The sequence below is a fragment of the Tursiops truncatus genome, chromosome 8 (genome assembly GCF_011762595.2).
Source record: "Tursiops truncatus isolate mTurTru1 chromosome 8, mTurTru1.mat.Y, whole genome shotgun sequence".
Lineage (NCBI taxonomy): Eukaryota > Metazoa > Chordata > Mammalia > Artiodactyla > Delphinidae > Tursiops > Tursiops truncatus.
This window is the reverse complement of record NC_047041.1, coordinates 99,824,644-99,848,608: the sequence shown is the minus strand read 5'-3', so window position 1 is coordinate 99,848,608 and position 23,965 is coordinate 99,824,644. Positions and strand designations below refer to the sequence as shown.

The following is a 23,965-nucleotide window of genomic DNA, read 5'->3' as shown; positions in this document are numbered from 1 at the left end:
TTGGTTATTAAGTTATTCTGTTGTGGTCAGAGAATGTATTTTGTATGACTTGAATCCATTTCAATTTAACGAGACTTGTTTTACAGCCCCAGATATGGTCCTTCTTGGTAAATATTGTTAGTTTTTGGGAAGAACGTGTATTCTGCTATTGTTGGTGGAGTAGTCTATAAATATCTATTAGGTCAAGTTGGTTCATAGTGTTATTCAGGTCTTCTGTTTATATTTTTCTATTAATTACATAGAGGAGTACTGAAATTTTTGACTATAATTGTAGATTTGTTTATTTCTCTTTGTAGTTTTATCAGTTTGTTTTTAATGAATCATAAGGTCGTATCATTAGATATGTAAACATTTAGTATTGTTATTCATTATTGATGAATTGATTCCTTTATTATTACAAATAATACCTTCTTTATTCCTAGAAAGATTCATTGCTTTGAAGTCTACTTTGTCTGATATTAATATAGTCACTCCAGCTCTTTCAATTAGTGTTAGCATAGTATGTCATTTTCTTCCTTCTCCTTTTAACCTATTTATGCATTTATATTTAAAATGTGTTTCTTGTAGGCAGCATAGAGTTGGGTTTTATTTTTTTATCCAATCAACAATCTCTACCTTTGCATTAGGACGTTTAGACTATGTACTTTAATGTGACTATTAATAGGCTGAGATTTAAGTCTGCCATCCCTATTTGTCCTATCTGTATTTGTCCTATCTGTTATTTCCTATTTGTCCTATCTGTTTTTTTGTTTCCTTTCTCCTTTTTTCCCCCAACTTCTTTTTGATTGTTTTTTGTGATTCAGTTTTATTTCATTTGTGGTTTATTGACTATATAATTCCTTGTGTTTTGTAATTTTAATTCTTGTTTTAGCTTTTATATTCTACATTTTTAACTTATTATGGTCTACCTCTGAGTGATACTGTACCACTTTATTTATAGTATAAGAAGCTTACCGTAGCTCCATTTCTCCATATCTGGTGTCACTGCATTATTAACATCCATTTTGCTTCTACATATGTTATAAATCCCAACATACATTGTTGTTATTGTACTTTTGCTTAAGCTGTCAGTTACCTTTTTAAAAAATGACAACCTTATTGAGATACAATTCACATATACCTAAAATTTATCCTTTTAAAGTGTACCGTGTGGTGGTTTTTAGTAGATTCACAGAGTTGTGCAACCATCATAATGGTCTAATTTTAGAATGCTTTCATCACCCTAAAAAGAAACTCCACCTCATTAGCAGTCTCCTCATTTTCCCTTGTCCCTAGTCCCTGGAAACCACTAACCTGATTTTTGTCTCTAAGTATTTGCCTCTTCTGGACGTTTCATGTGAATGGAATCATACAATCTGTGATCTCTTGTATCTGGCTCCTTTCACTCAGCATAATGTTTATAAGGTCCATCCATGTTGTAGCCCGTCTCAGTATTTCATTCATTTTTATTGGCCAGTAGTGTTCCATTGTATGGATATACGATCAGTACATTTTGTTTAGCCATTCATCAGTTGATGGACGTTGGGGTTGCGTCCACCTTTGGTTGTTAGGAATAATGCTGCTATGAACATTCATGTACAAGGGTGGACCTGTGTCCACACTTTCAGTTCTCTTGGATATATACAGTTATCTTCTAAAAGAATTTAAATGATAAGAAAACATGAGTAGATTGATCCGAAGTTTGAAGGTGTCTTCTAGCAGTGATTATAGTGTCACGTGATCCGAGGTACTCAGGGTCTGCTAGAGAGCTTGGCCATCAGTTACTGCTGGACTTACTATGACTCGCTACGTTGTACTTGTTCAAATGGTGGTGAGACTCTTAATCTCTTTAGTAAAATAAAAATCCTTACAGTCAAAGGTTTTTATTTCTAATTCTATGATAGGAGAGGAAGGCGCCAATTGAGTTGGTCTCAATCGTATGGTTTAGGAGTATAGAGACGTCAAGATTCCAACATTATTACCAGGCCGGTGAGTTATCAAGCCCAACCACCAATAGGAATTTCAGTTCCTCCTTGAACTACAACAATTTCTAGAATGTCTCAACACCACTTTGTTCAGATGATATTCTAAGGACTGATTTATATTAACAGAGAACAGAACAAGTTGGTGACGGTTAATGAATATTCAGGAAGCCTCCATGTTGCACAGTACCTCAAACCTGATACTCTTGTGTTTTCAATTTGATACTTTGTCAAGTCAGATTCTTTAGCAAGCTTGATGCCGTGGACAGATACAGCTATCTCTGCAGCTGCAGGGTGGCCATCACTTTAAACGCTTAATTTTATTTATTTATTTTTAACATCTTTATTGGGGTATAATTGCTTTACAATGGTGTGTTAGTTCCTGCTTTATAACAAAGTGAATTAGCTATACATATACATATATCCCCATATCTCCTCCCCCTTGCATCTCCCGCCCACCCTCCGTATCCCACCCCTCTAGGTGGTCACAAAGCGAAGATTCCTTTTAAATGGAAATTTATAAGGACTTGCATTTTTTTTTTTTTTTTTTGCGGTACACGGGCCTCTCACTGCTGTGGCCTCTCCGGACGCGCAGGCTCAGCGGCCATGGCTCACAGGCCCAGCTGCTCGGCGGCATGCGGGATCCTCCTGGACCAGGGCACGAACCCGCGTCCCCTGCGTCGGCAGGCGGACCCCCAATCACTGCGCCACCAGGACTTGCATTTTTTAAGGTTAGGCTCTGGAGTTTCTTTTGATAACGTTATAAGCAAAAGCAGGTCTGTAGAACTCAGTGTTAATGGCAAAAATGTAATACGAGATGAATAGGATTTTACTTAATAGCGAAATAAGGAGTGTATGGCATTGCTTCTCTACAGTGTTTTACTCAGCAGAGATCTGGGAGGCTAGTCTTGTCCTTGGCCTCAAGGTGCTTGTGGACTATTTGGGTAATAGGAGGAAGAGAGGAATTTATCTTATAAAATGACAAGCAACATCATTACCAGCTCCCCATAGGAAACTCTGTGTAACATTAATACATGGTTTCATTCACTTGCCCCTGTTTCAGAGAGTCAGGACAAAACCTGCTGGGATGTATCACTTCAAGCTGTTCTGTTTTCATCTTAACCTGACTGAGGTCTATGTGTAGGTCTTTGACGGATGTGCTTACTTTTCACCTTCACTAACCTCATGCCATTTTGAGGCTCTATCATTTGACTCCTATTTCTGCTGATTTCATCAAGACATGTACATACTCTTTAAAATACATGGAACGACTTACTGCTTTGTGTGACAGGGGTGAATTAATGCCAAGATAGGACAGATGAGATAAATGCATCTTGAGGTCCCAGCGCATGAGGAGCGCCAGCTCTTTTACTCAAATGAGGCCTCAGAGATTGCTCACCATGGACACACGTCCACCCCCAACCCTGCCCACATTCTCTCCTTTTTGGTTTCTATTGTCTGGATCTGTATATCATCTCCAGATTCATCTCGTATCTCTCTCCTCCCCCTGATCACTCTGTACCAACCATCCCCACCTCTTTTCTGTACATTTCATGAACCCAAGTCCTCCCTTTCTCAGAGCCTTTGCACTCACTGGGTTGCCAAGACTGCTCTTTCCTGGTTTTGCAAATCCAGCTCACATATGTTGTTATGGACTCAGTGTATGTGGGTCCCTCCCTCCCCCCACCACATTCATATGTTGGAGTCCTAATCTTCAGCATGACTCTATTTGGAGTAAGAAGTAATTAAGGTTAAATGGGATCATAAGGGTGGGGCCCTAACATGATAGGATTAGTGCCCTTATAAGAAGGGACACCAGAGAGCTAGCTCTCTCTCTCCACACACAAAGAAGTAGTCACTTGGGAGTTCCCTGGTGGTCTAGCGGTTAGGATTAGGAGCTTTCATTGTTGTGGCCAGGGCTCAGTCCCTGGTTGGGGAACTGAGATCTCCCATGTGTCGTCATGTGAGCTTGCAGTGAGGTGGCAGCTGCCTACAAGCCAAGAGAAGAGGCCTCAGGGTGAAACCTACCTTTCTGGCACCTTGGTCTTTGGATTCACCAGCCTCCAGAACTGTGAGAAGATAAATTTCCCTTGTTTAAGCCACCCAGCATGTGGTATTTTGTTATGGCAGCCCAGGCATACCAGTGCGTGTCTTCTGGTCAGAAAGGCCCTCCCTGACCTCTCTATGGGAAGGCCAGCTCCTCCTCGGGGGCTCTTGATCTCAGCCCCTCCCACTTTTTTCAGGACCCTTTGCTGCTGATTAATCTTCTCTCTCTGCCGCCTTCAATATCTCCCTCCCGCTGGAGCCGTGCTACCAGCACTCATGTGCTGTAGTCCTTCCTGTCTTGAAAACGCCCTCCCTGGACCCCTGTTTCTGTCCATTTCTCACCTGGTGCCCCTCCTCCCTTTCACAACCAGTATCCTGAAGGACTCGTCTGCCCTCATGGTCTCCTGTCTATAACTGGTGTCGGAAAGACCTCCACCTCCACCATGATGGGGTCCTTTTCTTCTTCTACAGTCTCATCAGACCTTCCCTCCCTTCATATTCAGCCACACTAAACCCTCCTGCCCAAGAGTCTTTGTCCTGCCCCTGCCTGGAGTGACCCTCCAGATGGTCACATAATTTTCTTCCTCGTGCCTTTACCTTCTCAGCCTAAATCTTACCTCTTCATAGAGGTCTCTCCTGCCCTTGGGGCCCAGAGTGTATCCACAGTCACTCTATGTCACACCACTCCCCTTTCAGTTGGATTATAGAAAACCAGCTTTAGCTAGTATAAGTCAAGAAGAGATTTTTTAAATTGCAAGGTTACTAGGGTAACTTAGAGTCAGGGAGGACTCACCGTAGGAACCTGGGCAGATCTGGGCTCTTTAGAGACTGGAACCAGGATCTGGGCCCCTGCCACTGCCAGGGGATCCTGTCTGTCTGGCCACCTCTCCCCTTGGTTTCTTTCAGATCGATGGCCTCAATTTTCCTCCACATCAACAGCTTCTTCCATGCGGTTTAGAGAAGGAAGGCCCCGCTTAGCAACCCCAGAGGAAATAGACAGCATCTCTTCCCTTGCTTTAAACACAAAAAATCCTGAAAACAGGCAAACACACAAACCCCAACCAACCAACCAAGCAAACAAAAAAACCCCCCTGAGCTCATAGATACAGAGAACAGATTGGTGGTCGCCAGAGGCAGGGGTGGGAGGTGGGCAAAATGGGTGAAGGGAGTTAAATGGTACAAATGTTCAGTTATAAAACCGAACAGGCTGTGATGTACAGCGTGGCGGCTATAATTAATAATGCTGTATTGCATATTTGAAAGTTGCTAAGAGACTAAATCTTAACAGTTCTCTTCACAAGAAAAAACAAATTCTGTAACTATGTATGGTGATGGGTGTTAACTAGACTTATTGTGGTGGTGACCATTCTGCAATATATACAAATATCAAATTATTATGTTGGATACCTGAAACTAATATAATGTTGCATGCCAGTTATACCTCAATAATAATTAAAAAAAAAAAATCCCAAGGGAAAGGCTCGGATTGGCCTGAGTTGAAAGGGTGCCATGATTGGCATCCCCACTAGGATCACAGGGCTGGGGAGGAAGGGAGAAGTTACCCAAAGAGAAATGAGACGTCTGCTATCAGAAGAATCCAGACCATCTACCGTGGCTACACTTTAGTACATGTGGTACTAAAGTAGTCTTAGCATTCCATCACATCACCCCATTTATTGCCTTAATAGCATGTATCACATTATATAGTCATTTTGCTTATTGACTGTCTCCTTCCAAAAGAGGGCAGAGCTTTTGTCAGCCTTATTCACTGCTGTATTCCCAGTGCTTAAACTAGTAGGTGCTTGATAAATATTCGTTGATTGAATACATAAAGGCAGAATTTCTGGGGGGAATAAGACCATCGTATTCACTGCAAGGGATTAGAAAAAAGTCACCATGGCAGATTCATAACAGAGTAGTTAGGAGTGAGGCGCTCCATTGGGGCATACAGTCATCTTTCGACATTTGTAAAATGTTCTTTTGTAAAGACCAACATCTTTGCTTTCTCGGAAGTTCTCCTGAGAATGTGTCGAACACCTAGTAAGTGGCAGAGTTGGGATTTGAATGAGGTCTCCTAACAACAAACCCTGTCTTCTTTCTATGACTTTGTAGCTGCCTACCATTCTTTTTTTTTTTTAAAAGAAATATGCACATTTTATTTCAATAAATACATACACACAAAACCCCTACAGATGAACATTTATATGTATATATATGCTAATCTGTTGACTTGGGGTAAAACTTTTTCTTTGAGTATGAATCTTGCTTAAGTACAGAAAGTATCTTCTATGATTTCTATTTGCCATTTCTGTTAGATGGTACATAAACTTGAAGATGCTTGTTAAGCAGTCTGAGTGCAGATATCTTTTAAGTATTTACAATTTTTCCAAATCTTTTACGATTATCTTCCCTATACCTTTTTTTCTTTCTTTCTTTCTTTCTTTTCTTATTAGTCATCCATTTTATACACATCAGTGTATACATGTCAAAACCAATCTTTGTTTGGTTTGTTTTTGTAGGTCCTTTTCTTCTCTTGTGTTTCCCACTTAGAGAAGTTCCTTTAGCATTTGTTGTAGAGCTGGTTTGGTGGTGCTGAATTCTCTTAGCTTTTGCTTGTCTGTAAAGCTTTTGATTTCTCCATCGAATTTGAATGAGATCCTTGCTGGGTAGAGTAATCTTGGTTGTAGGTTCTTCCCTTTCATCACTTTAAGTATATCATGTCACTCCCTTCTGGCTTGTAGAGTTTCTGCTGAGAAATCAGCTGTTAACCTTATGGGAGTTCCCTTGTATGTTATTTGTCGTTTTTCCCTTGCTGCTTTCAATAATTTTTCTTTGTCTTTAATTTTTGTCAATTTGATTACTATGTGTCTCGGAGTGTTTCTCCTTGGGTTTATCCTGCCTGGGACTCTCTGCGCTTCCTGGACTTGGATGGCTATTTCCTTTCCCATGTTAGGGAAGTTTTCAACTATAACCTCTTCAAGTATTTTCTCGGGGTCCTTTCTTTCTCCTCCTTTTGGGACCCCTGTAATGTGAATGTTGTTGCGTTTAATGTTGTCCCAGAGGTCTCTTAGGCTGTCTTCATTTCTTTTCATTCTTTTTTCTTTATTCTGTTCTGCAGCAGTGAATTCCACCATTCTGTCTTCCAGGTCACTTATCTGTTGTTCTGCCTCAGTTATTCTGCAATTGATTCCTTCTGGTGCATTTTTCATTTCAGTTATTGTACTGTTCATCTCTGTTTGTTTGTTCTTTAATTCTTCTAGGTGTTTGTTCTTTAGTTCTTGTAGGTGCTTGTTCTTTAATTCTTCTAGGTCTTTGTTAAACATGTCTTGCATCTTCTCTACCTTTGCCTCCATTGTTTTTCCGAGGTCCTGGATCATCTTCACTATCATTACTCTGAATTCTTTTTCTGGAAGGTTGCCTATCTCCATTTCATTTAGTTGTTTTTCTGGGGTATTATCTTGTTCCTTCATCTGGTACATAGCCCTCTGCCTTTTCATTTTGTCTATCTTTCTGTGAATGTGGTTTTTGTTCCACAGGCTGCAGGATTGTAGTTCTTGCTTCTGCTGTCTGCCCTCTGGTGGATGAGGCTATCTAAGAGGCTTGTGGAAGTTTCCTGATGGGTGGGACTGGTGGATGGTAGAGCTGGCTTTTCTCTGCCTACCGTTGTAACTCGAATTCTCTGCTTGGTGTCATGTCTGTGTCTGAGGCTTCAGGTTTTATTTCTGAGGTATCATCTGGGTTAGGATCAGAGCTGAAAGTGAAATTCCTAATACCTGTATCATGATGATTTTCTTCTGCTCCCAGCTTCCCACATCTGCTCCAGTGCCTGGTCAGGAACTGACCCAAGAATCAGTGTGTTTCAGAAACAGCTAAGGACTTTACATTTTTACTCCCAGGAGTTCAAAATAAAGCTCTGTCTTTGTGGTTTTGTTCCTGCCTCCCTGCCACATGCTGCAGGCAGGAACGAGCCCTCCACCCACTTCCCTGCACCACCCCTGTCATAGTTATAAGACTTTCAAAAACTGTTATCATCCAGCGGCCTTATGAAAGACTGGTTTTTCCAACCAGGTGCCTATTTCTGGGAGAAGGGCCAGAGCTGGGTTGCCAGCTTGTGCAAAGGAAATAAATAGCAGATGGATGGAAGATTTCAAAGTCATATCTTATTCCAAAGAGAGAAAAAGGGGCAGGGAAACCTTAATCTGGATTTGAAGATTGGAGCATCAGCTGGGAGTGGAGTTCGCCCTGGAGGATATAGACAGGTTCCCTAAGGTTCATGAAATGCTGGGGACAGGCTAAAGTTAAGGAAAAAGGAAGGATGGGACCTTGGAAAAGCTCCCAATATGGCTACAACCTTGGCTGCCATTAGAGTCACCCGGGGAGCTCTTAAAATTCTGGTTCCCAGGCCATACTCCACATCAATCTTAATTTTTAAAAGCTCTGCAGGTGATTTCCGTGTGCAGCCAAGGTTGAGACTCAAAGCTCAATACCATCAATTTATAGAGGGAGAAACTTCAGCAAGAGAGCAGGTAACTCTAGGTGACTGTTAAGTCTGTTGTGAATCCCATTCAAGTTTCCACCTGACTACCCCTATCCAGAGGCAATATTGCAGGTGGAGAGTATTAAGGAACAAAAGAAAACTTAAAATTCTAAAATCCACTCCCCTCAACCCCAGAATTTTTTGTTTCCTGTACCACAAAGCTTGTTCAATATCCTTGATGACCAGCACGTGGATTTCTTTTGTTTTTTTTTTTGCTTAGACTAGCATCACAATGAATTGTGCTGTCTTCTTACTGGCAGATAATTCGAGGAAAAAAACAGCAAGGATAGTGATTCTGCTTTCCAGATGAGAAGGCTAGTTTGGAGCGCCCTCTAGTGGGAGCTCAGTTGCCACCGTATTTTCTCTTTAAGGCAGAAGGAGTTGGTTTGGTCCAGGACCCCAGTTCTGGTCCTAGCTCTGCCACTGACTTGCCTAGGACCTTGGACGAAGCACTTCATCTTTCTTGGCCTGATTTTTGCCCATAAAAATTCTAAAATCCACTCCCTTTCTTGGCCTCAATTCCTTCCATGTAATATCACTGAGTAGATGGTCTGCTTTTTGCCCATAAAAATTCATTCCGTCAAGTGGGCAGGACATCTGGAGTGGCTAACTGAGCATCTCAGAAAAATATCCCCAAACAGCAAAAATAAAGCTGGACAGAACCATCAAAGACAACCATTTAAAGACTCTGGAATTTGACCAAAGGCATACAACAAATTGATAAGTGTTGAATTAAGAAAGCCTACTGAATCTTGGAATCTCAGAACAATGGAGAGCTGTAGTGTCTTAGTAAGTCCCCCACCTCCCCCAGCTCTGTGGTGGGGAAGTTGTTACCTGGGTGGGTGGGACCTGCCAGGAGGACTGGCAGTGGCAGCAGAGGGCAACTTTATTTGTTGGAAAATTCCACGCCCAGAGATGTTGTGGAAAACAATAGTTATCTCAGTGACAAACATCATGGAAGGCCTAGCCTGAGGTTGCAATACTGGTTGGGACACATGATGGACTAACAGACCAGCCAGACCTTTAATACAGAAACCCAGGTAATGAGACAGCTGAAGAGGGTCTAGAAAAGCTGCTGTTCTCTAAGGGATGCACGAGGCTGCACACACATTTGGGAGAGAACAGAGGGGCCTGCGTGAGTCTCTAGCTCCTGGAGGAACACGAGGCCTTGTGAATGCAGAAAGTAACAGCTGGGACAGACTTCTAAACTTGAGAACCTGAATGAATTCTCCAAACCACACCGAGCTCCGTAGGAAAGGAGTGATGCCTTATTGGCCCAAGATGTGGCTTAACTTCTGCCCAGTCACTGGCTGACCATTATTTTTATGCCAGGCTTGAAAATAAGAGCAAGAAAAAACAAACAAACAAACAAAACTGAAGCAGATACACCAGTGGTTGCTCTGAGGGAAACAGACATCACAGAACCAATCCAGGCAAACCTCTAAACAAACAGACAGACAACGGCAACCACCAGCCCTGGGGGGGAATCAGAATCCAAACGGCTGAAAGCCAAACAGAAAGAGAAAATCTTGAAAGCAGCAAGAGAAAGAAAGACTCATCATGTACAAGGGAACCACAATAAAATTGATAGCTGGCTTTTCATCAGAAACGACGGAGGCCAGAAAGCAGTGGAATGGCATTTGAAAAGTTCCAAAAGAAAAAATGTCAACCAAAAATCCTATATCCAGTAAACTGTCTTTCAAAAATGAAAGTAGGGGCCTCCCTGGTGGCGCAGTGGTTGAGAGTCCGCCTGCCGATGCAGGGGACGCGGGTTCGTGCCCCGGTCCGGGAGGATCCCACATGCCGCAGAGCAGCTGGGTCCGTGCGCCATGGCCGCTGAGCCTGCGCGTCTGGAGCCTGTGCTCCACAACGGGAGGGACCACAACAGTGAGAGGCCCACGTACCACAAAAAAAAAAAAAAAAAAGAAGGTAGAATAAAGGTAGTCTCAGATAAGTGAAGACTGCCTTAAAGGGAATAGCAAAGAAAATTCTTCAGGCTGAAAGGAAGTCACACCAGATAGTAACTAATCCACATGAAAGAATACAGAGCATGGGAGATTCCTGGTGGTCCAGTGGTTAAGACTCTGCTCTGTCACTGCTTAGGGCCCAGGTTCAATCCCTGGTCAGGCAACTAAGCTCCTACAAGCCATGCGGTGTGGCAAAAAGGAAAAGAAAAAAAGCACCCATAAAGGTAATTACATTGGTTATTATTATCAAAGAGTATAAATATATATTTTAGCTTTTATCCTAATTAAAAAGACAATCGAATTAAACAGTAATTATAAAATTTTATTATTGGCCTTTTAACATGCCAAGATGTAATAAATACGACAATAATAGCACAAGGGAGGGAGGCTGAAAGGGACAGGGAGAAATCCAATCCACAGGGAGAAATGTGACTCAATTAAACAGTCCAGAAAAGGCAGAGATCATCTGACTTGATAATACAAGATCCAGTTATATGCCACCTACAAGAGGCATAGTTTAGATTCAAGGTCATAAATAGGTTGGAAGTAAAAGGATGTAAAAAGACGCAAGCAGAACCACAGCTGGAGTGGTTACACTAATACCAGAAAAAATAGACTTTAAGGGAAGAAGTATTACTAGGAAAAAAGAGAAACTGTTTGCAATGATAAAACGTTAATTCATCATGAAGATATAACAGTTATAAACACACACATTTAACAACATAATCCCCAGATTCATGAAGCAAAAGTTGATAGAATTGAAGAGAGAAATAGACAATTCAGAAATAATAGTTGGGGGTTTTAAATACTACACTGTCAATGCTGGATAGAGCAATGTGACAGAAAATCAGTGAGCATATAGAAGATTTGAACGACGATATTAACCAACTTGACCTAACTGACGTTTACAGAATAGTCCACTCAACAATAGCAGAATACATATTCTTCATAAGCAGATATGAATGTTCCCCAGGATAGGCCATATTCTAGGCCATAAAGCAAGTCTCAGCAAATTTAAAGGGATTGAAATAATATAAAATATTTCTTTGTTCACATGAAATTAAATTAGAAATTAATAACAGAATGAAATTTGGGAAATCTACAAGTATTTGGAAATTAAAAAACATACTTCTAAATAACCCATGGGTAAAAGAAAAAATAGAGAAATTGGAAGATATTTTGAGTTGAATGAAAATGAAAACAGCATATCAAGTTTTATGAGATGCAGTTAAAGCAGTGCTTAGAATAAAATTTAATATGGGCTGGTGTGGGTTCGATCCTTGGTCGGGGAGCTAGTATCCCACATGCGTCGTGGCCAAAAAACCAAAACATAATAAACAGAAGCAATATTGTAACAAATTCAATAAAGACTTTAAAAATGGTCCACATCAAAAAAATCTTTAAAAAAAAAAGGAAGATTTCAAATCAATAATCCAAATTCCTACCTCAGTAAACTGGAAAAAGGAAAGCAAACTAAACCCAAAGGAAGCAGAAGGAAGGAAATAATAAGTATTGGAGCAGAAATCAATGAAATAGAAAACGGAAATAAATGGGGAAAATCAGTGAGGCCATATGTTGGTTCTCTGAGAAGATAAATAAAATCGACAAAACCTTGGCTACGTTCATTGCCCAAGAAAAAGAAAACTCAAGTTACCAAAATCAAGAATGGAAGACGTGGTTTACTACCAGTCTTACAGAAATTAAAAGGATAATAAAGGAATACTATGAATAACTTTATGCTAACAAATTAGAAAACTTACATGAAATGAACAAACTCTTAGAAAGACACAGATTACAAAACTGGCTCAGGAATAACTAGAAAATCTGAACAGACCTATAACAGGTAAATTGAATTAGTAAATAAAAATCTTTTCACAAGGAAAAATTCAGGCCCAGAGGGCTTCACCATACATTTGAAGAAGAAGAATTACCAATTACCAGTCCCTCACAAACTCTAAAAATAGAGGAGGGAATGCTTCCCAACTCATTCTGAGGTCAATGTTACCCTGATACTAAAGTCAGGCAAAGAAAAGAACTACAGACTAACATCCCTTATGAATGTAGACGTGAAAGTCCTCAACAAAATAGTAGCAAACTGAATTCAGCAACATATAAAAAGGATTATACATCATTACTAGGTGAGATTTATCCCAAGAATGGGAGTTTGGTGTAACTCCCCAGCCCAAAGCCAGAACCTGCAGGAGAACCTTTTCCTCTTGCAGTGTCTCTCTAGCGCCCTCTATTGAGAAAGCTCGCATGGTGCGGAGTTTCAAGGAGAAATGCTTACAGGAGCTCCTTCGCTTATCACAGGGCATGTATGCAGACGGAGCTGTGCGTTTGGAGCTGGGACTGTCAGCCTCGGTGGCTTTAATAACGAGGGCGGTAGCAGGAGTGGGCGGGTCCCTCGGTCATTTGTGTGAAGAGAGCTTTTTGCAGCCTGGGTTTCTGTAAAGTGATGAAAGGCAGTGTCTTCAGGCTGAGCTGTAGCTGATCCCCAAACAAGGAGGTCTCTGGACTTCCTTGGGCATGTGAAGTCTACTTTATTTTATTTTATTTCATTCCATTCCATTCCATTTCCATCATAGGGTAAACCAAGACCCAGACCTGAGACCTGACTGAGATTTTCCGGGTTGGCTACGAGCACCGGGCCGTCTATGTGGAAGATGACTGTATGGTCCACCTGCTCCCACAAGTCAGAGTGAATACTCTATTGAAATATTGATATTGAAGTTAGCAAAGTAAAAAGAAGGACAGCTAATTACTGTGTTCCTCAGCTGCTGCCTTACTTTAGCAACAGAACACCCAAAGCACGACTGGACCTTAATTTACTGTGTGATAGAGCTTGGTCTCTGTCCACCAAAAACCACTGAGTGTCCAGCCCTAAGACAGATAAAAGTATAAAGATCATTCCTAAGTTCCCTGACCACCTAGACCACTCTTTCTTTTAAAATAGAAGCGTAAGAACCAGAGCCTCCATTTGGTAATGACAGCAGTTCAGTATCCTTCTGAGGGTCCCCTGGGAGGGGTGCAGATGCTTATGCGTTCTGATTGTCACTTGCTTCCTATTGTCCCAAATGCTGCATCCATCTGGCTTCCTGGTCACCTCTGGCACCTCCATCCTCACCTTGTCTCCCTGCTTTTCCAACCCATGCCAGGCTGCTCCACCCCCAGTGTGGGCATCGTTCTCCTTTCATTGCAGCATTAACACAGGGCTGAGATTAAACGGGTGACTCATTAAATTTTGGTGGAGATTCGATGGGGGCAGAAGTGGTGATAGTGGAAGATTACAGCACAGAATGTGAAACAGCTTAAAACTGGACATCCAGAACCATTGGTCACATGGTGGCCTCAGGAGATGGGGGAGCTGGGAGAAGGGGAGGCAGGGGCTCCTCTGGGTAATCTTTGATGCTTTGGGTATTTTGCCTCCTGTGCAAGTACTGCCCGTTCAAGATTAGATTACAGAAGGGCTCTGGTACCAAATGCCTGTGGCCGCACCTTGTTCACAGCTCTCATCCTTGTCTCCTGTCCCCCTCGGTGGGCCCCGCCCCTCACCTGGCTGAGACCTTCCTGCAGAGCAGAGTCCCTCTCCCCTCGCTTTGCTTCCCCACCCGATCCACCCACACCCGTCCCCCTTCCTGCCTGGATGCCTACACAAAGAATGAAAAATCGCTCCACATCGCATTCATCTTCACCTCTCCTTTCCAGACTAAGTCCAGGAGCCTTCCTCTTGCGTAACCAAAGAGTTGTACAAGTTAACAGTTTTGTCACCACCGCCCCCCATCAGATCTTCCTTCAAAAATGAATTCTGCCATCTTTGTTCCTGAGAGCCGAATTGCCTACTGCCAACTTTTGCAAAATCAGTAGATAGTCCTCAAATACTTTAGAAAGGAACAAGGGACATATCTTGCACTCAGACAACTTACAGAGGGGGAGGGTTCCCACGTTTGCCTATCCATATGGTTGTAGCAGAAAAACAGTCCTGATATTAAATTACCACCCACCTGGCCTTGGGCAGCTTCCAGACCTTCTCTGGAGCTCTCTCTCCTCTAAGGACTGAATATGATAATACAGCAGTTTTCAGACGTTTCTGTTTTTCCAAGCTGTGGAACCTTGTTTTCAAACAAACTCAGTGAGAATCCTGATACTTGCGCAGAGGGAAAGGCAGAGTGCCTCTGGGTGGAAGCGGGTTGGAGCGGGTCTGCATGGTGGCAGAGGGAGGCCTATCCTGGAACCGCATGACAGCCCCTTGTCCAGGAGCTGACTCTTACCTGTAAGGGTATTCGTCACATGTTTGTGAAGATTGCTGGAGTCTGGTTAGGAAAGCAAGACCCCAGTCCTAGGACTTGATCAGGTCTGTACACGGAGTGGAGTCTGGGCCTACACCATAAGGTACCCCTGGAGCTTGATGAGAAAGAGATTGAGAGTGGTGGTTGAAACCGGGGAGTGCGGAAAGCTGGCCCTTTGCAGTTCATTTAGTCCGACTTCCCATCCTCTGCTGTGCCTTTTAGAGACGGTGAAACCAGGACCCCAAGAGGAGCCACTGATCCAGCGGCTGGAGTGAGCCGGTGTTCTGCCCCACTGCCCCTTGCAGCTTCCAACTTTGGCTTGTCTTTGGCCTCTAGGTGAGGAATTTGAGGCCAGCAGCATCACGTCCGTCTTCAGCAACCGGGCGGTGGTGAAATACAGTTGTCTGGAGGACGTGCTGCATGGCTGCTCCTGGAAGGTCAACAATGAGCTGGATGGGACATACCTGCCCCTGCCCATGGACAAGGTCATCCAGCAGACGAAAAAGATGACCAGAAAGATAGTGCAGTACAGCCTGATCGACAGGAACTGCAAGCGCTTTGTCAACGACCTGAGGTACGGCGTGCCCAGGAGCCAGCAGGTGTGGCACCCCCTGCCCCCGCCCGGCTCTGACCCGGGGTCTTGGGGCTTGTTGCTGCATCAGGGGTCCAATTGGTGATCGGTGTTTTCATTATTATTTGTTGGGCTTGTGGGGCCTTCCGTTGCTCCAGGACGGCTCAGGAGGTGTTTTCACCTCTACTGACGCATGGAGGAGTAGAGGGGGCACTGGGCTGCATAGTAAGACCACCAGGTGGAATCCCTCCTCAGCCACTTAAACTGGCATGCTCTCCTCGGCCAAATCATCTTATTTCTGAAACTGTTTTCTTCCTTTACAAAAAGGGGGAAAACTGCGGTAGATACTCAGAGCTAAAGTTGCAAACTAGCAGCCCGCGGGCCACATCTGGCCCACAGATGTGTTTAGCTTGGATTACTAGTATTTTTTTTTTCTTAATTTGAATGACTTGCAAACATTTAAGAATATAGAAATTTTATATAAAAAGATCTGGATTCCCAGCCTCTCTTGGACAACCTATTTTTTAATTTAATTTTATTTTTTAACATCTTTATTGGGGTATAATTGCTTTACAATGGTGTGTTAGTTTCTGCTTTATAACAAAGTGAATCAGTTATACATATACATATGTTCCCATATCTCTTCCCTCTTGCGTCTCCCTCCCTTCCACCCTCCCTATCCCACCCCTCTAGGCGGTCACAAAGCACCAAGCTGATCTCCCTGTGCTATGCGGCTGCTTCCCACTAGCTATCTACCTTACGTTTGGTAGTGTATATATGTCCATGCTTCTCTCTCACTTTGTCACAGCTTACCCTTCCCCCTCCCCATATCTTCAAGTCCATTCTCTAGTAGGTCTGTGTCTTTATTCCTGTCTTACCCCTAGGTTCTTCATGACATTTTTTTTTTCTTAAATTCCATAGATATGCATTAGCATACGGTATTTGTCTTTTTCTTTCTGACTTACTTCACTCTGTAGGACAGACGCTTGATCAGGCCCCTGGGCCCTCGTTCCAACTTGCTAACACTCTACAGGGCCGAGGAGGAGCTCCCCCTTTAGAAGGGGTGTGGGGCATCGGTATGTCACCTACCAGCTTCACCCACATTCCCTGCCTGGCTTGTGTGTACTTGGGTCTGGCCTCCTTCGCCCCCTCGCCCGCTTCCCCCACATATAGGATGGCGATAAATTAAATGTGGTACGCTATGTGTGAAAAAGCTTTGGAAGCCTAAATACCTGTGACAATTTGAGCTGCTCTTGTCACTATTTGGACCTTACTAAAACCCCATGAGATGAGAGGAGGAAGTGTGTACTGTTGCCTTTTTAATAGATTAGAAGGATCAAGATTGAAAGGTGGAACATAATTTTCCCATTTTCTTTTCTATGTTACCTGTGTTCTCTTGACCTATGGGGCTCGAATCCCAGTGCTGGTCTCTCTACTGTCCCTCTCCCGTTTCTCAGCGAGGGTTAGCAGCCCCGCCCACTGGCCCCCCCTCCACTCTCTGCATCTTCCTCCTTCCTGCTCTGCCTCTTCTCCCAGCCATTCCATGCTTGTGAGACCTTGTACTAGTGCTCGGGCCTGGTGGGCTCTGGTGTGAGGGATCTCCTGTCTCCTGAGCATCTGTGCATGGAAAGAAGACCCCAGGGCGCAAGGGGGTTATAGGAGGTCCTGCTAAGGAGCCTGGGCCTGGCGTGCATGAGACCCGAGCCCAGATCTAAGTGCGGATGCCGTTCACTGTGTGACTTTGTCCAAGTGAGCTCCCCTCCCTGGCTCTCAGGTTCCCTGTGTGTAGAATAAGGGACTCAGTGGCTGTGCTCCTCTGAGCCCCGTGCTAGTGGCAGACCGTGGGCTGAATGGCTCTCGGGGGGAGGAAGGGGACCAGGGGCCCTGGATGCCTCCTGGGGAAAGGGCTCGCTCCTGCCTCTGATGTGCACTTCAGGCTGTCCTGGCTTCTCCAGGTCTCTTGCAGCTCTAGGGTCTTTGGGAATCGAGGGTGGCTGCTTCTTAGGCAGGCCAGCTCCTGACGGGGTGTGGTGAGGTAGGGGTGGGGCAGGGTGCGAGCCTAGGAGCCTCACGGAGGGTCCTATGAACTGGTCAGCTTTGCAGGTAGAGCACATGCTGACAGAGGGAGCCAAGGCTGCAGGGGCGGTGCCTTCAGCCGTGGTGGACAGCCTAAGGCCCAAAGCAGCAATGGCCTGAAGCCTCTGAAGAAGAGGAAGAGCTACTGACGTCGGCAGAGAGAACGTGCCTCCTTCCCTCCCCTGCCTCGCTCTCCCCACCGCCCCGTGTGAGAAAATTGTGAGTTTCTGGAAGAATCTAGAATGTACCCAATTACCCCGCCAGAAATACATCCAATATATGTGCTCATCGACCCCTGGCCTCTCAGGGTGGGGAGAACCTAATATTTATTCTGCGTCTATTAGGTGCCAGGCACTGTGCTAGGCATGTCACATACTTCATCTTACTCTCTTTGGAGGAAGGAGCCTTACTTACTTTTTAGGCTGAACCTAGTCTGTGGCGCTTGAAACATCCTGGAAATCTCTGCCGAACGTTCCCAGGAATGAAGAACTCTTTGCAGAAGGTCGTTTTATTGCCCTTTCAGACCCACAGTGCGAGTCAGGGGAGGAGGCCTTTTAGGAAACCTGTAACTCGCTGCTCAGGGCCACCTGTGCCTTGATCTAGGAACACCTTTCCCAAGAAATATTTTCTTTTAAAAATTATACATGACTTTTATTTTTTTTTATTGAAGTAAAGTTGAGTTACAGTGTTGCGTTAAATACGGCTGTACAGCAAAGTGACTCTTATACATACACACACACATTCTTTTTCAGATTCTTTTCATTATGGTTTATCGCAGGATATTGAATATAGTTCCCTTTGCTGTACAGTAGGACCTTGGTGTTTTTCCATAGCTTTATTCTTTATTGTCTAAAAAACCTCCCAACTTAAAGTTTAATCAACGAGAGCATTTATCTTGCTTTTCTGTCTCATAAGCACCAGAAAATTAGAAGTTTCTATCTTCACCGATTTCAGAGGAATACTTAAAATAACTTAATCAATGGACTTCGGTGTGAATGAGGGAGAGAAAGGAGTGGGTTTTGTGCTTTGAACAATGTGGACATGATGGAAGGTCTATGATGATGGCTGGAGATCCTTAGTGCCAGCTGAGAGCTGAAGCCACCCAGAAAGCCAGAGAAGGGCTCTCGAAATGCCCTGGGGAAACATGAGGAATGTGAAGAGAGCAGGATGGAACCCCCGAGCATCTTACGTAAGATCTGTTAGGATCTTCTAGAGTCTTTCTCCTGTTTGGAGGAAACAGACCTGCAGGGAAACTCTTCAGTTTCCCCCGCTCTGTTCTGTTCTTAGCAGTCCAAGCTTGACTGCCTCTCTCTGTTTCCTAGATGCTGGAGTCTGGGTGTGTCTCTTTGATTGTCTTCCCTCTGCTCGTCCTGAGCGGCCCCTCTCTCTGCTTTGCACAGCAGTTACAGGTGCTGGTAGGTGGAGCTCGCCCCCGTTTCTGTGAATCACGACTAGGATAAAGCCATTGTCCCTAGTTCCTGTAATCACCTCCTCCCCACCCCACAAGATCACTGGAGTTCCCGGTACCCCTCCCTCAGTCTCTTTATTCATGATACGGTCTAGGTTGGAATCTTCCTTTGGAGGAGAACCCAAGTGCCGGGAATTTATACTTTATAAATTTTAGCTTTGAATTAACTCAGTCATGGGTTAGTAAACCTTTTGATCTGAAGATCACTTTGAACTCATAGACCATATTAATCATTAATCAAGGGAACCAGGTGTTGTTTGATTAACAGACCAACAACTCCCCCACGCCAGGGCGTACGTAGTAACTTCGAAATACAGCACTCATCTGTCTCTCGCTTATTATGTTTGGGACAGAAAGACACTTCCCTGGGTCCTTTCTGGTTTGTACCCAGTGAGGCAGAGACCCTCAGGAGCATTTCAGGGCTTATGTTCACTCATTCATCCAACAGATATTTTGGAGTGTCTGCCACGTGCCAAGCCCTGGCTCCGCCCACCTTTGCCTGAACCCATGAGCGCTGGTCAGGGCTGGCAGTGAGCAGTTCTGAGATGGTTGTGGGGATGCAAGACACAGTGGAGCATGGGGTGGAGACTACCTGCTGGACAGTGGTCTCCCCCTGCTTCCGAGCTGTCCATAAAGTCATGAGCTCTGGAATGTACACACCATATTTTGCAGATGAAGAGGGGAGCGTTTCCTGAAGTGTTACTAAAAACCCTGTAGCGGTTCCTGCATTCTAGGGTAAAAACAACTCTGCTTTGAGGGGGACCCCTTGGTGAGCCTATTTGGTCTTGTAGATGTAAGGCACACACCCACTGTTGGAGGGGAGATTCCAGGGGAAATTCATCTGAATGCAAATGTTTCTGAGATGTTAAATACTGATCTTTTGTTTGTGTTCTTATTTTTTTTTTAGTATTTATTCCTTTTTGCTTTGGGGGCATGGGTGAGTGGGGACAGTGGTGGCATCGGTTCGCTTGGCATATCACAGGGAACAGAGAACAGAAACGTTCTGTGTTCCTTAATTAGGGAGGCCCAGTCTAAGTGACACATGGCCCGGCAGGTGCTACGTACAACCCAGATGTTTTGCTTAAGGATGGAAAGATGGACTTCGGGAGACCCTGAATAACCTCTGCAGAGGTTATTGTGATGACAAAGGGATCTGGTGTTGCTGGCCAGGAGTGGGAGCTAACGAGGGGAAAATATACCAGTCAGGCGTGCCAACTGACACGTGGGGAATGAACCCCATCTCTGGGGCAGCAGGCCAGAGGCTGAGGAGAGAACCAGACAGAGGGGACCCCCTAGTGACACCGGGAGTAGGGATGAGCTGCTCCCCAGTTCCTAGTTTTGTGTTTTTGTCTTACGCTTATGATCACCTTCTGTTAGCCGCAAGCCACCTGCTCGCTGGGGGGGGGGGGGTGGGGCGATAAAGGAAGGGGCCAGTGTGCACGGCTTTTAGCACCCGAGAGGGCTGCAGCTACGGGGAGGAGAGGTTCAGGGACCCCCCAGAGGGAGTCCGTTGGGAGCAAGCAGACCAGAGTTTCCGTGTGGGAGTCCTCTGGAACCTTCTGGGACGGAACTGGATTTCCCGCAGTCAGGCGGGAGGGGAGCTTGTTCAAAATGTAAAGATTTAAAGGGAATCATGACGTTTGACTCTGCAGGACTGGGATTTTTATGTCACGCGTAGTCAAGCACAGCACAAGGGGAGGGGGTGTTGGATGCATGGCATGCTGACGCTAATAGACCATTCTGACCCTGCGCTGTTCCTGTTGAAACTTCTTTTATCACTTTAGCCGAACAATACAAACTCTAAGAATGCTTTCTGAGCCACTCAAAGTTCTGTTCTCTTCAAGTGTCTGTTCCCAGTGCTTTTTTTTTTTGCGGTACGTGGGCCTCTCACTGTTGTGGCCTCTGCCGTTGCGGAGCACAGGCTCCGGACGCGCAGGCTCAGCGGCCATGGCTCACGGGCCCAGCCGCTCCGCAGAATGTGGGATCTTCCCAGACCGGGGCACGAACCCGTGTCCCCTGCATCGGCAGGCGGACTCTCAACCACTGTGCCACCAGGGAAGCCTAGTTCCCAGTGCTTTTGAAGCCCACCAGCCCATCGTTAACTGGGCAGATGCTTTAACCAGAAGACAACTATTTATGGACCACACGATGTTTCTTGGTGCAAAGTGGTTCGTTTTTTTGTTTTTTGTTTTCTTCTTCTTTTTGCTTGATTATGGTGGGTATTAAAATATATTCGGTTAGCTAGGTTAAATATAAAAAGACGAATTTTTTCCGTGTGCTTTCAGAAAGATTGCTTAAAGTTCAACTTCAAAGTTAAAGCGTATTTGAGTTTGTAGCAACATGGGGGGGTGCCTTGTAAATGAGTAATTTGGGGTTCTGCCAGTTCCGTTTCAAAAGAAGGGCGTTTGAAAAGAAACCAGTGGAGGCCACAGGTTCCTGGTATTTCCGTCTTCATGCAGGATGGCTCCCCCAACCTTTGCTTGATCCTGCGAGCCGTGAGCGTGTTGGCAGGGAGAGTTCTGAGCTGGAAAGACAAGGGAGGTCTGGCTGGCTTTAGTGGATTTTCCAGAGCCCTGGCTTCTGCACTTTGCATGAGCATCAGAACCCTCCCTTTAGGCATAATATCATCGAGCTGCCTGATGAGTGAAACGGGAAAAATGGAGCAGCTCTGGGCTGGGCAGGGCCCAGAGCTTCACTTGGGCAGCCTGGGGGGCGTGTGCTAGACCCGGAGCCCTGGCGGACAGGCTCCGCCAACAGTTGAGGGCAATAAAGTAATAATGACAAGGACAGCAGTGACATTCGCGGAGCGTTCACGCTGTTCCAGGCGCCGTTTCTTTCTTTTTAAAAAATTTATAGTGAATTTTGTTAAAAAATATTTTTAATGTAATTTTTATTTTATATTGGGGTATAGTTGATTTACAATGTTGTGTTAGTTTCAGATGTACAGCAGAGTGGTTCAGTTATACGTATACATATACCCATTATTTTTCAGATCCTTTTCGCATATAGGTCATTACAGAGTATTGAGTAGAGTTCCTTGTGCTATACAGTAGTTCCTTGTTGATTATCTATTTTATATATAGTAGCGTGTATATGTTAATCCCAGCCTCCTCATTTATCCCTGTGCTGTTTTAAATACTTTTGGACGACCTTCAGTCACCCTGTGGCTCTATGTGTTCATTATCTCCATTACAGACTTGGCCCCCGTGAACACGTAGCACCCACTCACCCAGCTTTACACGGTGCTCCAACTGGGTAAATGTTTATAGCAGTAATGTCTCCACTTGGCAAAATAAGGACTTTAAAATCAAGAGCTGCTTTATCATGAACCCAGAGATAAATACCAGAAGAGGGTATTTAAGGCCCGGAGATGCATAATTGAAAAGGGAAATGTGGGCAGGGAGAAAGGGCTAGTCATCCACGGGGCTCACAGCAGAGGTAGAATTAATTGCATATAATCCTAATACGAGACCTTGGCTTTTGGGTGAATAGTAATAGATATTCATGAGTAGGATAAGCTTTCGAGCTGACCTATGATACCTTTGGGACAGAAAGTCCCTGCAGGGTACAGACACTGAACTGTGATGACCCAAATTCAGTGTCTCTCACAGGGCTGAAGCAACAAGGTGTGTGCTCTTTACCGGGAGGTGGCGGGAAAAAACTCAATCCCGGGAGGAACTCGGGAGCCGTGGATCGTCAGAACCTCTTTGGTGGGAATCCACTTCCAGGATTGATGCTGCACAGGCCCCCCCACAGTGGCTGCAGCAGAGCTTGCCCGGACGCTGAAACCCACCGGGAGGGCAGCTCTGGCATCTCGGGGATCCCAGTCTGGCACATTGTAGCAGCAGCCTTCACCGCCATCTCGGCTCAGGGCGATAAAACAAGAAGTTTCAGTATTTCTCACTCACATGCAGACGCTGAGGGTTCTGTTCTTCCATTCCTCTGTGCCCCATGGGTGGCAGCCCTGGGGCTTCGCAGGGCAATAGGAAAACAGTGCTCTAAACTGATGAAACTGCCTTCTGGGGGCTCACACTGACTTCTGCTCTGCAAGGCTGGGCTCCGGAAGGGCGAGGCGGGAGAGGCTCACTGAGGCTTGTCGGTTTAAGGGCACTACCCAGACCCCAAACACGAGGACCCGGCCAGACATACGATATTAAGAAAAGTGTGGAACGAAGGATATTTGGCATGATTGAGCTGTGATCCTCCAAATACAAGGAAATAACCTGTTAGAGACGTCTTGAAGTCTCACCCCTGGACATTCCCTGAGCCACAAGTAGACCTGTGTCAGGACTCTCTTAGTTTCAAGGGACAGAATACTCAACAACAGAAGTGCTTAAGCGAAGTGACGAATTGACTGGCTGAAGTGACTGTCAAATCCTGGAACAGAAAAGAGTACATCTGGACTTAGGCCTTTATAACATCAGCGTCAAAATACCCTGATGGGCCAGTTCTCCAGAACTGTGTGATTATTGTGGATTCGGAAGTGAAGGAGTCAGGCGGGCAGAAACAGCCAATGACCGCAGTACACCTTACGATCTCAGATCTTTGCTCTTCCTCTCCCAGTAGGACCCCAAACATGATCTAGTGCACAGAAGCTGATCGTTCTGTCCAGACTCATGGCTGGGCTTCCTTAGAGAAGCTTTCTATGTGGTGAGACACACGGGTAGCACTGGTGAACAGATTTCCCCCCTTAGGTTATTCCATAGGAAATGTGGGTTTTCTCCTGCTCCTTGGACAATAACATATTCTCTTGTGTTTCTGGAAAATGATTCCGCTCCTGGGCAATAAAAACCACAGAATTAAAGCCGGCACACAAACTATGGTATATGCTCTTTAGGCTACTGGGCAGTTATACAGGCCAATTGAAGATCCGTACTGTAGGACTCTTACGTATCTGATGATTACTTTAGGGGGTACCCACAGAAGTGACTGATAACGTTCTCATGATGGATGTCACCTATTGATAACAGGCCAGCAAATGGCAACAGAATTTTAAGATCCAGATTGAAGATCAGTGAGCTCTCTCATTCATAGTGCAAAATGTGGCTCCCTC

At 44.7% G+C, this 23,965-nt stretch overlaps 1 protein-coding gene across 1 annotated transcript in view; it reads left to right on the top strand.

Annotated features, from left to right (window-relative positions):
* PLAAT5 (phospholipase A and acyltransferase 5) overlaps nt 1-23,965 on the top strand; it is a 35,373-nt gene that overhangs the window by 5,806 nt on the left and 5,602 nt on the right. The window contains 4 exon segments of the mRNA XM_019932556.2: nt 13,097-13,115; nt 13,118-13,209; nt 15,139-15,396; nt 17,472-17,663. Of these exon segments, the coding sequence (XP_019788115.1) occupies nt 13,097-13,115; nt 13,118-13,209; nt 15,139-15,396; nt 17,472-17,564 (462 nt within the window). The 3' untranslated portion in view covers nt 17,565-17,663.